At 40.4% G+C, this 16,642-nt stretch overlaps 1 protein-coding gene across 8 annotated transcripts in view; it reads left to right on the top strand.

The window, feature by feature from the left end:
- ARHGEF9 (Cdc42 guanine nucleotide exchange factor 9) overlaps positions 1-16,642 on the top strand; it is a 206,966-nt gene that overhangs the window by 88,558 nt on the left and 101,766 nt on the right. For 7 of the 8 annotated variants that reach the window (XM_082609866.1, XM_082609865.1, XM_082609869.1 and 4 more), the window contains one exon: positions 11,229-11,420. In XM_082609866.1, the coding sequence (XP_082465992.1) occupies positions 11,229-11,420 (192 nt within the window). Of the gene's footprint in view, positions 1-5,287; positions 5,343-11,228; positions 11,421-16,642 lie in introns of those variants that run through there. The other variant, XM_082609868.1, reaches the window with a different exon arrangement.

The following is a 16,642-nucleotide window of genomic DNA, read 5'->3' as shown; positions in this document are numbered from 1 at the left end:
CTCCTTTAAGCAGCGCTTTTAATCCCCTCTCCTCGGGCACTGGGAAACAAAGAGGGAAGAAAAAGTCTCTTGCCTCTTAGGCAGGTCCAGACTTTTTCCCGGACTGCCTTCCAGCTAGCCGTGGTGCACTAACCCCTTCAGGCTGTGTTCACGCCGCCAGCCCCAGTCTTCTCCCTGTGCTCCGATGGAAACCTGAAACCCGAGCCTCAGCTCCCAGCCCTGCCGGCCCCGGCGGCCGAGCAGACAATCCTCTCGGGCTGGTGAGTGCCAGTTGGCACTGATCCTCTGTGCGGGAATCTTTCCATTTTGCCCTCTGCACCCCTGTTGCTGTGCTCTCCTTCACTGTTCTGAAGCTTTCCCCCTCCTCCACCCGCAGTCTCCGTCCCTGAAGGGGCTTCTAGCGTGTGGAAACCTTTCCTCCTTCACGGCTTCCTCCCACTGGTGCAGGTCCCATCCCTATCCTTTTGTCTCTGTTTATTCTTTTTTCTTTTGCCCTACCCAGCTACGTGGGGAGTTTCTTGCCTTTTGGGGGTTCTGAGGTCTTCTGTCAGCATTCAGAAGTGTTCTGTAGGAGTTGTTCCACGTGTAGATGAATTTCTGGTGTATCTGTGGGGAGGAAGGTGATCTCCATGTCTTACTCTTCTGCCATCTTCCCCAGACTCTCTCATTTATTTCTAATCTGATCTTTATGATTTCTTTCCATCTGCTAACTTTGGTTTTTTCTTGTTCTACTTTCTCTAATTGCTTTAGGTGAAGGTTAGGTTGTTTATCTGAGATGTTTCTTGTTTCCTGAGGTAGGATTGTATTGCTATAAACATCCCGCTTAGAACTTCTTTTGCTGCATCCCGTACGTTTTGGGTCGTTGTGTTTTCATTGTCATTTGTTTCTAGGTAGTTTTTGATATCCTCTTTGATTTCTTCTGTGATCTCTTAGGTATTAAGTAGTGTATTGTTTAGCCTCCATGTATTTGTATTTTTTACAAATTTTTTCCTGTAATTGATATCGAGTCTCATAACACTGTGGTCAGAAATGATACTGGATAAGATTTCAGTATTTTTTAAATTTACCAAGGCTTGTTTTCTGACCCAAGATATGATCTATCCTGCAGAATGTTCCATGTGCACTTGAGGAGAAAGTGTATTCTGTTGTTTTTGGAAGGAATGTCCTATAAATACCACTTAATTCCAGCATGTTTAATGTAACATTTAAAGCTTGTATTTCCTTATTTATTTTCATTATGTATGATCTGTCCATTGGTGAAAGTGGGTGTTAAAATCTCCGACTATTATTGTGTTACTGTTCATTTCCCCCTTTTGGGAATTATGTAGTGTCCTTATTATGTAGTGTCCTTATCATTATGTAGTGTCCTTCTTTGTCTCTTGAAATAGACTGTATTTTAAAGTCTATTTTGTCTGATATGAGAATTGCTACACCTGCTTTCTTCTGATTTCCATTTGCATGGAATATCTTTTTCCATCACCTCAGTTTCAGTATGTATGTGTCCCTAGGTCGGAAGTGGGTCTCTTATAATAGACAGTATATATGCAGGTGTTGTTTTTGTATCCATTCAGCCAGTCTTTGTCTTTTTGTTGGAGCATTTCACTGATTTACATTTAAGGTTGTTATCAATATGATTGTTCCTATTACCATTTTCTTAATTGTTTTGGGTTTGTTATTGTAGGTCTTTTCCTCTCCTTGCGTTTCCTGCCTACAGAAGTTCCTTTAACATTTGTTGTAAAGCTGGTTTGGTGGTGCTGAATTCTCTTAGCTTTTGCTTGTTTGTAAATATTTTAATTTCTCCATCAAATCTGAATGAGATCCTTGGTGGGCAGAGTAATCTTGGTTGTAAGTTTTTTCTATTTCATCACTTTAAATATGTCCTACCACTCCCTTCTGGCTTGCAGAGCTTTTGCTGAAAGATCAGCTTTTAACCTTTTGGGGATTCCATTGTATGTTATTTGTTGTTTTTCCCTTGCTGCTTTTCACATTTTTTCTTTGTATTTAATTTTTGATTCTTTGATTAATATGTGTCTTGGCGTATTGCTTCTTGAATTTATCCTGTATGCGACTCTTTGTGCTTCCTGGACTTGATTAATTATTTCCTTCCCATAATAGGGAAGTTTTCAACAATAATCTCTTCTAATATTTTCTCAGACCCTTTCTTTTCCTCTTCTTCCTCTGGGACCCCTATAATTCGCTAGTTTGTGCATTTCATATTGTCCCTGGGGTCTCTGAGACTGTCCTCAATTCTTTTCATTCTTTTTTCTTTATTCTATTCTGCAGTGTATATTTCCACTATTTTATCTTCAGTGTCACTTATCCATTCTTCTGCCTCAGTTATTCTGCTATTGATTCTTTCTAGTGGATTTTTAATTTATTTTATTGTGTTGTTCATCCTTGTTTGTTTGGTCTTTATTTCTTCTAGGTTCTCATTAAACAGTTCTTATATTTTTGCCATTCTATTTCCAAGATTTTGCACCATTTTTACTGTGATTACCCTGAATTCTTTTTCAGGTAGACTGCCTATTTTCCCTTCATTTGTTTGGTCTGGTGGGTTTTTACCTTGGTCCTTCATCTGCTGTGTGTTCCTCTGGCTTCTCATTTTCCTTAACTTACTGTGTTTGGGGGTCTCCTTTTTCAGGCTGCAGGTTCATAATCACCATTGTTTTGGGTGTCTGCCCCCAGTGGCTAAGGTTGCTTCAGTGTGTTATGTAGGCTTCCTGTTGGAGGGGCCTGGTGCCTGTGTTCTGGTGGATGAGGCTGGATCTTGTCTTTCTCGTGGGTAGGACCACATCCGGTGTTGTGTTTTGGTGTCTCTGATCTTATTATGATTTTGAGTAGCTTCTCTGCTAATGGGTGGTGTTGTGTTCCTGCTTACTAGTTGTTTGGCATAGGGTGTCCAGCCCTGTAGCTTTCTGGTTATTGAGTGGAATGGGGTCTTAGCGTTGAGATGGATATCTTTGGGAGAGACTTCTCTGTTTGATATTATGTGGAGCTGGGAGGTCTCTGGTGGACCAGTGTCCTGAACTCGGCTGTCCCACCTCAGAGGCCTCAGAGGCACAGGCCTGATACCCAGTCAGACCACCAATACCCTGTCAGCCACATGGCTCAGAAGTAAAGTGAGATAAAAGGAAAGAAAAAAAGAAAAGAAAGAAAGAAAGAAGTAAAATAAAGTTATTAAAATAAAAAAAATATTAAAAAAGAAAGAACAACCAAACAATAAAACAAATCCCCCAATGATAACAAGTGCTAAAATATGTAAAAAAAAAAACTTCAGACAGAAACTGGGACAAATGGTAAAACAAAGCTATACAGACAAAATCACATGAAGAAGCATACACCTACACACTCCCAAAAATAGAAAAAATAAAAAATATATATATTAAAAAAAGGAAGAGAGCAACCAAATCAATAAACCAGTCTACCAATGATAATGAACTCTAAATACTAAACTAAAATAAACATAAAGACAGAAACAAATTAGATGGAGAAAGCAAACCCCAGGTCTACAGTTGCTTCCCATGTCCACTGCCTCAATTTTGGGATGATTCATTGTCTGTTCAGTTATTTCACAGATGCAGGGTACATCAAGGTGATTGTGGAGGTTTTTTTTTTTTTTTTTTTTGCGTTATGCGGGCCTCTCACTGTTGTGGCCTCTCCCCCTGCAGAGCACAGGCTCCGGACGCACAGGCTCAGCGGCCATGGCTCACGGGCCCAGCCGCTCCGCGGCATGTGGGATCTTCCCGGATCGGGGCATGAACCCGTGTCCCCTGCATCGGCAGGCAGACTCTCAACCACTGCGCCACCAGGGAAGCCCCGATTGTGGAGTTTTAATCTACTGCTCCAAAGGCGTCTGGGGTAGATTTCCCTTTCTCTTCTTTGTTAGCATAGCTCCTGGGGTTCAGCTATGGATTTCGTCCCGCCTCTGCACACAGGTCACCTGAGGAGTCTGTTCCCCACACAGATAGGATGGGGTTAAAGTAGTAGCTGATTAGGGGGTGTGACTCACTCAGGCCATGGGAGGGAGGTGTACGAAATTCGGTGCAGGTCTGTGGCATCAGAGGCTGGCATGACAATTCACGCTCTGTGCTCTTCTGGGGAAATCGTCCCTGGATCATGGGACTCTGGCAGTGGTGGGCTGCACAGGCTCCTGGAAGGGGAACTGTGGATAGTGACCTGTGCTTGCACACAGGATTCTAGGTAACTGCAGCAGCAGCCTTATCATTTCATGCCCATCTCTGGTGTCCACACTGATAGCCATGGCACGTGCCTGACTCTGTAGCTGGTTTAGGTGGTGCTCTGAATCCTCTCTCCTTGCGCCCCCCAAAACAATGGTCCCTTGCATCTTTGGCAGTTCTGTACTTTTCCCTGGACACCCTCCTGGCCTACTGTGGTGCACCGGCCCCCTTCAGGCTGTATTCATGCAGCCAACCTCAGTACTACCCTGGGATCTGACCTCCAAAGCCCGAGCCTCAGCTCCCAGCCCCAACCCACCCTGGCGGGTGAGCAGACAAGCCTCTTAGGCTTGTGAGTGCAGGTCACCAGGGATCATTTGTGCAGGAATCTCTCCAATTTACCCTCTTCACCCCTGTCGCTGAGCTCCCCTCCATGGCTTCAGAGTTCCCCTTCCCCCACCCAGCCCCATTCTCAGCCAGTGATGGGGCTTCCTAGTGTGTAGAAACTTTTCCTCCTTCAAGCTCCTTCCCAGAGGTCCTGGTCCCATCCATATTCTTTTGTCTCTTTTTTCATTTTTCTTTTCCCCTACCTAGGTACGTGAGGAGTTTCTTGCATTTTGCAAAGTGTGAGGACTTCTGCCAGTGTTCAGTAGGTGTTCTGTAGGAGTTATTCCACATGGAGATTTATTTCTGATGTATTTTTGGGAGGAAGGTGATTTCCACGTCTTAGTCTTCCACCATCTTGAAGTTATTCTGTGTCTGTATGTTTCTTTGTGTGATTTTGTCTGTTTAGTATTTCTATTACTATGTGGTTCGGGATTATATCTGTTTGTTTGTTTGTTTTTCTTCCTTTTCTTCTGAGCCGTGTGGCTGGCAGGGTCTTGGTGCTCCAGCATGGTGTTGGGCCTGAACCTGTGATGTGGGGAGCCGAGTGCAGGTCATTGGACCACCAGTAACCTCCTGGCCCCATGTAATACCACTTGGTGAGGGGATAGAAAAAGATATTCCATGCAAATGAAAAGATATTCCATGCAAATGAAAATCAAAAGAAAGCTGGAGTAGCAATTCTCATATCAGACAAAATAGACTTTAAAATAAAGACTATTAGACAAAGAAGGACACTACATAATGATCAAGGGATCAATCCAAGAAGAAGATATAACCATTGTAAATATTTATGCACTGAACATAGGAGTACCTCAATACATAGGGCAAATGCTAACAGCCAAAAAGGGGAAATCAACAGTAACACAAAAATAGTGGGGCATTTTAACCCCACTTTCACCAATGGACAGATCATCCAAAATGAAAATAAATAAGGAAACAGAAGCTTTAAATGACCTGTTAGACCAGATGGACTTAATTGATATTTATAGGACATTCCATACAAAAATTACAGAATACACTTTCTTGTCAAGTGCTCATGGAATATTCTCCATAATAGATCATATATTGGGTCACAAATCAAGCCTTGGTTAATTTAAGAAAATTTGAATTTTATCAAGTATGCTATGGACCACAACACTATTAGACTAGATATTAACTTCAGGAAAGAAATCTGTAAAAATTACAAACACATGGAGGCTAAAAATACACTACTAAATAACCAAGAGATCACTGAAGAAATCAAAGAGGAAATCAACACATACCCAGAAACAAATGACAATGAAAACATGATGACACAAAACTTGCGGGATGTAGCAAAACAGTTCCATAGGGAAGTTTATAGCAATAAAATCTCAGCTCAAGAAACAAGAAAAATCTCAAATAAACAGCCCAAACTTACATGTAAAGCAATTAGAGAGAAAGAAGAACAAAAATTAAAAAAACAAAGTTTGCAGAAGGAAAGAAATCATAAAGATCAGAACAGAAATAAAAAGAAATGAAAGGAAGAATAGCAAAAATCTGTAAAAGTAAAGCTGATTCTTTGGGAAAAAAGAATTCATAAACCTATAGCCAGACTCATCACACACAAAAAAGAAGACTCAAATCAACATAATTAGAAATGAAAATGAAGGAAAAACTGACACTGCAGAAATACAAAGGATCATGAGATTACTACATGAAACTATATGCAAATAAAATGAAAAACCTGGAAGAAATGGAAAAATTCTTAGAAAAGTAATACCTTCCGAGACTGAACCAGGAAAAATAGAAAATATGAACATGCCAATCACAAGCACTGAAACTGAAACTGTGAGTAAAAATCTTCCAACAAACAAAAGCCCGAGACCAGATGGCTTCACAGGTGAATTCTATCGAATATTTAGAGAAGAGCTAACACATATCCTTCTCAAACTCTTGTAAAATATAGCAGAGGGAGGAACCCTCCCAAACTCATTCTATGAGGCCACCATCACCCTGATACCAAAACCAGACAAAGATGTCACAAAGAAAGAAAACTATAGGCCAATATCCCTGATGAACATAGCTTCAGAAATCCTCAGCACAATATTAGCAAACAGAATCCAACAGCTCATTAGAAGGATCACACAGCTGGATCAAGTGACGTTTATCCCAGGAATGCAAGGATTCTTCAATATAAGCAAATCATTCATTATGATTCAGCATATTAACAAATTGAAAAATAAATCCATGTGATAATCTCAATAAATGTAGAAAAAACTTTCAACAATATTCAATTCAACACCCACTTATGATAAAAACTCTCCAAAATGTGGGCATAGACGGAACCTCCTCAACATAATAAAGGCTATATATGACAAACCCACAGCAAACAACTTTCTCAATGGTGAAAAACTGAAACCATTTCCCCTAAGATCAGGAACAAGACAAGGTTGCCCACTCTCACCACTATTATTCACCATAGTTTTTGAAGCTTTAGGCACTGCCATCAGAGAAGAAAAAGGAATAAAATGAATCCAAATCGTAAAAGAAGAAGTAAAACCATCACTGTTTGCAGATGGCATGATACTATACCTAGAGAATATTAAGGATGCTACCAGAAAACTATGAGAACTAATCAATGAATTTGGTAAAGTAGCAGGATATGAAATTAATGCACAGAAGTCTCTTGCATTCCTATACAGTAATGACAAAAAATCTGAAAGAGAAATTAAGAAAACACTCCAGGACTCCCCTGGTGGCGCAGTGGTTGAGAGTCTGCCTGCCAATGCAGGGGACACGGGTTTGTGCCCTGGTCCAGGAAGATCCTACATGCCGTGGAGCGGCTGGGCCTGTGAGCCATGGCCACTGAGCCTGCGCCTCCGGAGCCTGTGCTCCGCAACAGGAGAGGCCACAGCAGTGAGAGGCCCATGTACTGCAAAAAAACACAAAAACACACACACAAAAAAACAAAACAAAAACAACACTCCAATTTACCACTGCAACAAAAAGAATAAAATACCTAGGAATAAACCTACCTAAGGAGACAAATGGCCTATACGAAGAAAAGTGTAAGAAACTGATGAAAGAAATTAAAGATGATACAAACAGTTGGATAGATATACCATATTCTTGCACTGGAAGAATCAACATTGTGAAAATGGCTGTACTACCTAAAGCAATCTACAGGTTCAATGCAATCCATATCGAACTACGAATGACATTTTTCACAGAACTAGGAACCAAAATTTTACAATTTGTATGGAAACACAAAAGACCCCGAATAACAAAAGCAATCTTGAGAAAGAAAAATGGAGCTGGAGGTATCAAGCTCCCTGACTTCAGACTATACTACAAAGCTATGGTAATCAAGACAGTATGGTACTGACACAAAAAATAGAAATATAGATAAATGGAACAGGATAGAAAGCCCAGAGATAAACCCACACACATATTGTCACCTTATCTTTGATAAAGGGGGCAAGAATATACAATGTAAAGAAGACAGCCTCTTCCTTAAGTGGCCCTGGGAAACTGGAGAACTACATGTAAAAGAATGAAATTAGAACACTTCCGAGCACCATACACAAAAATAAACTCAAAGTGGATTAAAGACCTAAATGTAAGGCCAGACACTATCAAACTCTTAGAGGAAAACATAGGCAGAACACTCTATGACATAAATTACAGCAAGAGACTCTTTGACCCACCCCACCTCCTAGAGAAATGGAAATAAAAACAAAAATAAGCAAATTGGACCTAATGAAACTTAAAAGCTTTTGCACAGCAAAGGAAACCATGAACAAGACAAAAAGACAACCCTTAGAATGGGAGAAAATAGTTGCAAACGAAGCAACTGACAAAGGGTTAATCTCTAAAATATACAAGCAGCTCATCCCACTCAGTATCAATAAAACAACCCCATCCAAAAATGGGCAGAAGACCTTAATAGACATTTCTCCAAAGAAGATATACAGATTACCAACAAACACATGAAAGAATGCTCAACATCATTAATCATTAGAGAAATACAAATCAAAACTACAATGTGGTATCACCTCACACCTGTCAGAATGACCATCATCAAAAAATCCAAACAATAAATGCTGGAGAGGGTGTGGAGAAAAGGGAACCCTCTTGCTCTGTTGGTGGGAATGTAAATTGATACAGTGACTATGGAGAACAGTATGGAGGTTCCTTGAAAAACTAAAAATAGAACTACCATATGACCCAGCAATCCCACTGCTGGGCATATACTGTGAGAAAACCATAATTCAAAAAGAGTCATGTACCACAATGTTCATTGCAGCTCTATTTACAATAGCCAGGACATGGAAGCAACCTAAGTGTCCATCATCGGATGAATGGATAAAGAAGATGTGGCACATATATACAATGGAATATTACTCAGCCATAAAAAGAAACGAAATTGAGTTATTTGCAGTGAGGTGGATGGACCTAGCATCTGTCATACAGAGCGAAGTAAGTCAGAAAGAGAAAAACAAATACCATATGCTAACACATCTGTATGGATTAAAAAATGATTCTGATAAACCTAGGGGCAGGACAGGAATAAAGACGCAGGCACAGAGAATGGACTTGAGGACAGAGGGAGTGGGAAAGGTAAACTGGGACGAAGTGAGAGGGTAGCACTGACATATATATGCTACCAAATGTAAAATTGATAGTTACTGGGAAGCCACCACATAGCACAGGGTGATCTGCTCTGTGATTTGTGACCACCTACGGTGATGGAATAGGGAGTGTCAGAGGGAGACACAAGAGGGAGGGGATATGAGGATATATGTATGCATATAGCTGATTCCCTTTGTTATACAGTAGAAACTAATACAACATTGTAAGGCAATTATACTCCAATAAAGATGTTAAATAAATAGCAAAAACTACCATAAACCTACAGCAGAGCAACAACAATACAACACACACACAAAAATAAAGAAAAAATGCAAAAAAATACCACTAGAACAAAGAAACAAAAGAATTTAAAAATGAGAACAGTCAGTAAGGACTAGACTAACATAAACAAAAAATTAAAAATAAAAATATAGAGCAAACAAATAATGCAAAAAACATAAAATATACACATAAAACAAAAAGATCAAAATAAATAAAAAACAAAGAACACGAGAAAAAAACTCTAACACAACAAAAATTAAATTAAAAATAGAAAAATAAATATATATCTTAAAAATTTTAATTAAAATTAAAAATAAAAGAAAAAATAATAAATGCAACACCACCAACAACTGAATAAAATGAAACAAACAAAAAAGAATAATAGTGATAAGCATATTTTCCTGGGCCCTCCTCTGTCAGTGTCCTTGCTCCCACAGTGAGCCAGAGCCAATCTCCTCCTCCCCTGGAGGCCCTCCAATACCTACAGGTTGGTTTCTTGACCTGCTGTGGGCACTGTGGGGCCAGCTCACACTCTGACCTGGCCCAGCTCCCAAGTTTACTTTTCCCCATAGTCCACTCCTAGGAAGGCTAGACCAGTCTCTTGTGGGACCATTCGTCCATTCAGGTATTCCACAGATGCAGGATTTACCAAACTGATCTCGGGGATTTAATCTGCGGCTTGTTCAGCTGCACAGAAAGATTTCTGTTTGTGTTCCTTAGTTGCACTGCCCCTGGGAGTTCCAGCAGTTATTTGCCCATTTGGCAGAAGTTCAAGTGTTAGTAAATGGATTTTCATTACTATACAGTCTAGATGCTCTTTATTTTATTTTTATTTTTTTTAATTTTTATTTTATGTTGGAGTACAGTTAATTAACAATGTTGCATTAGTTTCAGGTATACAGCAAAGTGATTGAGTTATACATAAACATTCTTTTTCAAATTCTTTTCCCATTTAAGTTATTACAGAATATTGAGCAGAGTTCCCTGTGCTATACAGTAGGTCCGTGTTGGTTATCTATTTTAAATATAGCATTGTGTACATGCCAATCCCAAACTCCCAATGTATCCCTCTCCCCAACGCTTCCCCCCGGTAACCATAAGTTTGTTTTCTAATCTGTGAGTCTGCTCTTTAACCTGCTGGGTTTTATGTTTTTCCTGTTTCCCAAGGTAGGTGAGTCTGTGCCTATGCCCCTCAGCAATATCTATCCCTACTGCAAATTGTTACTGCAGAGGTGTGGTTCCCTCATATACCATGTCTCCATCTTTACTACCCATTTCTATCTGGTCCTTTTATGTGAAATGGCTGTTCAATCAGCCCTCAAGAATTGCTCTCTATATAGGTGTAGATTTGGTGTGTCTATGGTAGGAGATGAGCTAAGAATCTTCCTATGTCACTATCCTGGATGCCTCTCCTCCCAAGATGTATAATTTAATACATATTTTTTGACACAGCTGTGTTGCCTAGATATGCTCCAGCATGAATGAGTTCTGCTTGCCATAACTCTTTTCTCCTCTGAAACCTTCCTAGCCAGGAAGACTCGTAGAGATGGTTTAGTCCTACTCTTCTCCACCCTCCATTTTATGGATAGGTCACCATAGGCCTAGAGAGGAATAGACTCATGCCTAGGACCAGCAAGTCACCCTAGAGCCAGGCCAGGCATTCAGTTTAAGAGGGCTCTGATTGAAGGTTCTCTGAATACCTGAAGAATTTAGTTTGTCCTTTTTCTACTTGGCTGAAACTTCTCAAAGAAGGAAGCTGACCTGTTATTCTTCTTCTGCCTGCCTCTACAGCTCTGGGTGAACCAGGAGGATGGGGTGGAGGAAGGGCCCAGTGACGTTCAGAATGGGCACCTGGACCCCAACTCAGACTGCCTTTGTCTGGGCCGGCCACTCCAAAACCGGGACCAGATGCGAGCCAACGTAATCAATGAGATCATGAGCACCGAGCGTCATTACATCAAGCACCTAAAGGACATTTGTGAGGTAGGCCCAGCTATGATGGTGCATGTGAGGGCACTCAGGGTGGGGTAGAGGGCACTTCCATGAAGAAATGACAACCTTCCTGGGCCGTACCTATGAAAGTCCCAAGATATTAGGAAACACAGTTTGACTGACCTCCTAGATTCTGTTCAGTGGGTGAGACTCCTCCCTTGGCGTTTCTCAGTCTCTCTGTTTCTTTCTCCCCTTTTTGTTATCTACCTGTCTGTCTAACTTTCATATTCATATTCCCTCTCCCCCACTTCTCTGCCTCCCTCTGTCCCCTCTGCTGGAAACTCTATCCCTATCCTCTTGTTTTCTGATCCAGTTGTTGCCACCCCATGTAAGGGCCTGACTTCATTACAGCAAAACACATTTCCTGCCAAGCCAGTGGTTTACAAACTTGAATGTGCAACAAAGTCCCTGGGCTGGCTTGTTAAACATGCAGATTCCAGCCCTCTTTGACCCCACCCCCCATGCAAAGTTGTGAATTCTCAGCCTGGAATAAAACACGGAAATCTCTATGTTTTGCAAGTATCCCTGGTAATACTTGTCTTCCACTATGCCACTCTGCCCTCCAGGGACTGTGGCTTCACATTGTCTAACTCCATCCCTTCCATCTTTCTGACCTGAGTGAGGATGAGAACCTTTTTTTTCTCACACTGCCTTGAGTCCAGCAGAGACAAGTTGGCATTTTCAAAGGACCGTTTACTAAACAGTATGAGAAAACAAATGAGAGAGAGAGAAAATAATGTTTTTAGAAGGATTTCTCCCCCCCACCTCTCTCTCTCTCTCTCTCTCTCTCTCACACACACACACACACACACACACACACACACACACTCACACATACTATAGCATTATGCTTGACCCAGTGAAAAACTCTACCTTGAATTTTTTTATCCCCTTTCTTCCAGATAAAAGATCAGGTCCTTCTTTCTGTCCTCCAGCCCTACTGATTAGGTCCAGGGCCCACTCTGTAATCAATGGTATAGCTCTGACATTTTTCAAAGTTCTTGTTTCTTTAGAGCAGTGCTGCCTAATAGGACTTCCTGCAGTGATGAAAATGTTCTGTATCTGCAGTCTCCATTACAGTAGCCACTGGGCAAGTGGCTGTTGAGCACTTGAGATGTGGCTAGTATGGCTGAGAAATGGAATTTTAAATTTTATTTCATTTTAATTTAAATAGCCACACATGACTTATAGCAACCACATCGGACAGTGCAGCTCTGAAAAGATCAAGACCAAGGACTTTGGGCCTTAGCTTTCTTCACCTAAATTCATTCTTTCACCCCTTCCAGGCAGGTTAAAGGTTATCTCCTCCCCCTTCCCCAAGGCAGTAAAGTAGGGTAGAAAGAACAAGGGCTCTGTGGACATGGAGTGCTGGCTTTCACATCTTAACTTAGTCACTAATTAACCCTTTGACCTTGAAGGTGCCTCTTAACTCCTCTAACTTTTGTTTTATGATTTGTCCAGTAGGCTTCATTTTACCAACCTCTTAACTTTATTGAGGAAATGAAGTAAATCTAATATTGTAAGTATTTGGGAAAAGGTAGTTTTCCTTTCCTTCCTTCCCTTTTCATCTATTCACCTATCCAACATTGTCTTTCTTTTATCTTTTTCTCTTCCTCCTACCTCCATACAAATGGTTGATATATTTTTTAATTACCTTCTCGAATATGTTACATGGCACTGGGCATCAAACCACTGATATGTCATTCATTCCGCAAACATTTAGTGGAGTTCTGCTCCATGCTAGGCCTTGGACATAGCTCCTACCCTCAAACTGTTCTGCCCTAGACCGATAGCATCTGAATCACCTGGGAGCTGGTTGGAAATGCAGAATCTTTAATTCCACTCCAGACCTGAGTTCAAATCTACATTTTAACAAGGTTCACTTTTGACTTACAATACATATTAAAGTTTGAGGAGCACTGCTGTAAAATGATAGCTATCTTACACTATTTATAATAGCAGGACATGGAAGCAACCTAACTGTCCATCAACAGAGGAATGGATAAAGAAGATATGGTACATATATAAATGGAATATTACTCAGCCATAGAAAAGAAATAATGCCATTCACAGCAACATGAATGGACCTAGAGATTGTCATACTGAGTGAAGTAAGTCAGACAGAGAAAGACAAACATCATATGATATCACTTGTATGTGGAATCTTAAAAAAGGACACAAATGAACTTATCTACAAAACAGAAATAGAGTTACAGGTGTACAAAATACATTTATGGTTACTGCAGGGTAAGGCAGGGGACGGATAAATTGGAAGATTGGGATTGACACATACACACTACTAATAGAATAGATAACTAATAAGGACCTACTGCATAGCACAGGAAACTCTACTCAATACTCTGTAATGGCCTATATGGGAAAAGAAGCTGAAAAAGAGTGGATATATGTATATGTATAACAGATTCACTTTGCTGTACACCTGAAACTAACACAACATTGTAAATCAACTATACCCCAATAATTAAAAAAAAAAAAAAGATAGCTATCGGGCTTCCCTGGTAGCGCAGTGGTTGAGAATCTGCCTGCCGATGCAGGGGACACGGGTTCGTGCCCCGGTCTGGGAAGATCCCACATGCCACAGAGCGGCTGGGCCCGTGAGCCATGGCTGCTGAGCCTGCACGTCCAGAGCCTGTGCTCCGCAACGGGAGAGGCCACAACAGTGAGAGGCTCGCATACTGCAAAAAAAAAAAAAAAAAAAAAAGATAGCTGTCTTATAATGTCATAGGGTCTATAATACAAGTTAGTACAGTCTGTTCTTTACCCAGAAGCCAAGGGATGATGTCAATACCTAAGTCATTCATATCACTCCTCTACTTAAAACTTTCCAATGGCTCACCTTTACTTCCTGAGTAAAAGCCAAAGTTCTCATTATTTCTTACAAAGCCCTTTGTGATCAACCCCTCCTTACCTCTGTGACTTCATCTCTTGCTCTTTTCCCACATTCTCTCACTACTTTAGCCACAATGGCCTAATTGCTGTTCCTTAAAAAGGCCTGACACACTCCCCCCTCATAGCCTTTCCACTGGCTTTCCCTTCTGCCTAAAGCACTCTTCCCTCAGATGTCTATGTGGCTCCGTTTCTCACCTCCTTCAAGGTTTCACTCAAATATCATCTCCTTGAGACCTTCCCTGACTATTCTATTTAAAATTGTAACCATGTACTGTCTTGTTTTATTTTTCTCCATTGCACTTACTGCTTTCTGACTTACTATATATTTTGCTTTTATGTTTTGTTTATTGCCCTTCTCCCCTACTAGAAAGTAAATTCCATGAGGGAAAGGGTTTTTTATATTGATTTACTGGTACATCCTCAACATCTAGCACAGTGCTTGGCAGATGGTAGATGCTCAATAAGTACTTTTGAAAGTTGGAATTAAATATAACTGCTCATGTGCATATACTATTTTGGCAAAATACATTCACATCTTATGCCATTTGATTTTCAGACAGGAAATAGGTTGTTATTGTTATTCCTATTTTCTAGATCAACAGACTGAGGCTCTAATAGGCAAAATTACTTTCCCAGAGTTCTCAGCCACTGGCCCAGTGGGATTCTTAGTCTTAGAAGGATTTTGTTCCCAACTCCCAAACATCTTGGCCTCTTCCTACAGGGCATGGGCTCAGAACAGCAATGCAAGTATTTATCCTTCCAAAAGAGAGTGCTATGACCCTGCTTTGAGGAATTGCCTAATCCAGCCATCCTAAGCAAAGCTTTTGTTGGTGGTCTGCGAGTTCCATATCTCTTTATTATTCTTGATGCTGAAGCTAAGGGTTTAAATGGGAATGGGAAGTATCTCTTTGTCTCATCCTTCGACCACAGATGTCAAAGGAATGTTTAGCTAGAGCAAAAGAAGGGTAGAGAAAGCTGTGTCTTGATGGGCCAGAAGGCAGTATTTTAGCTCAGGGTTGTGTCACCTAAACCAAAAGCTATGAGGAACAATATGATTTATGAGAAGAATATCAAAACCAGAATTGGGAGTCCCAGGTTCAGGTCCCACCTTAGTCACAAACTGACTGCACTGACTGAAGTCAGGTGAATCTTTTCCATCCTGGACCTTGTTCCCCAACTCTAAACTTAGCAGGTTGGTAGAGTTGCTCTTTAAGTGTTGTCTGGCTCTTAGTTTCTCTGATTCTGTGAGATCTAGGTATACTCTCACTAGAGAACACTGTGGTTGTGATCCGTGTTACTTCTGCATGTTTTGCCATTTCCTCCTTGATACCCATGGAGGCATGTCTTACTCAGGCATGAATGTGTTAACAAGGCATAATCTACTCTTTCTGTAGGTTAAGGGAGATCACTTAATACTGCATTCAGTATCACTATTAGAAAATATTTATTTATTTATTTATTCATTCATTCATTCATTCATTTATTAATTAATTACTCCTGGGAGCAGAAAGTGCCTCACAAACATTTAAGTTACAATACCTTCATTTTACAAATGAGGAAGTAGGAAATAGAGTTATTTTTATCAAAGTTATTCAGTGAAGCCAGTAAAAGAAAATATATTTTTTAATGAGTTCTTTGAAAAGATGGCATTCTTCTTTCTAAATCCAGACAGTGGGATAAAAGAGTATTGGCTTAGTTATAGGTCACCTTGACCAATGATTGGTGGTATTACCTCTTGTAATCTTAGAAATCATATTATAATCAGGGAGACTGAGACACAGGGCAAGCAAAGCTAAATATGCCTTATAAAGTTGCCTCATCTGCCTCACTGAGGAAGATCATCTCAGTTATCTGATATCTGTGAAATAAATTCTGTCCTCAAATGCCTCTAGAAAAGCTGGAACTATCTTTCCTCAGTCATTCATATTAGTGTCTTATACCCTTCACCATCAAGAAATTCTTCCTAGGTCTAATAGAGTTTATCATGCTATAGCTTCAGGACATTTGCATTTGATATGTTTAAGTCTGGAGTTTTCAAACTTACTGTTTTTTTCTTTCTGTTAATTGCCTATCCTGATGATTTCCAATGATCTTTACATCTTGGTGCATACATAAAAAATAATACATTGTATAAAACAGTAATATTTGTATAGCATACTAAAGTAAAAGGATGAGGCAGCTCATTGGCCTGAAGTGACCCGCTCAGGAATTTCTGGCTGCTCTAGGCCCTACCTATCCATACCACCTGGACATTCAAGGCCCTGTTCCCATCCTTTGCCCATTTTCCCATAGTTTCTCCTATT

This window comes from Mesoplodon mirus (genome assembly GCF_964341445.2).
Source record: "Mesoplodon mirus genome assembly, chromosome: X".
Lineage (NCBI taxonomy): Eukaryota > Metazoa > Chordata > Mammalia > Artiodactyla > Ziphiidae > Mesoplodon > Mesoplodon mirus.
The sequence above is the reverse complement of the archived record's forward strand: the minus strand, read 5'-3'. Positions and strand labels throughout refer to the sequence as shown.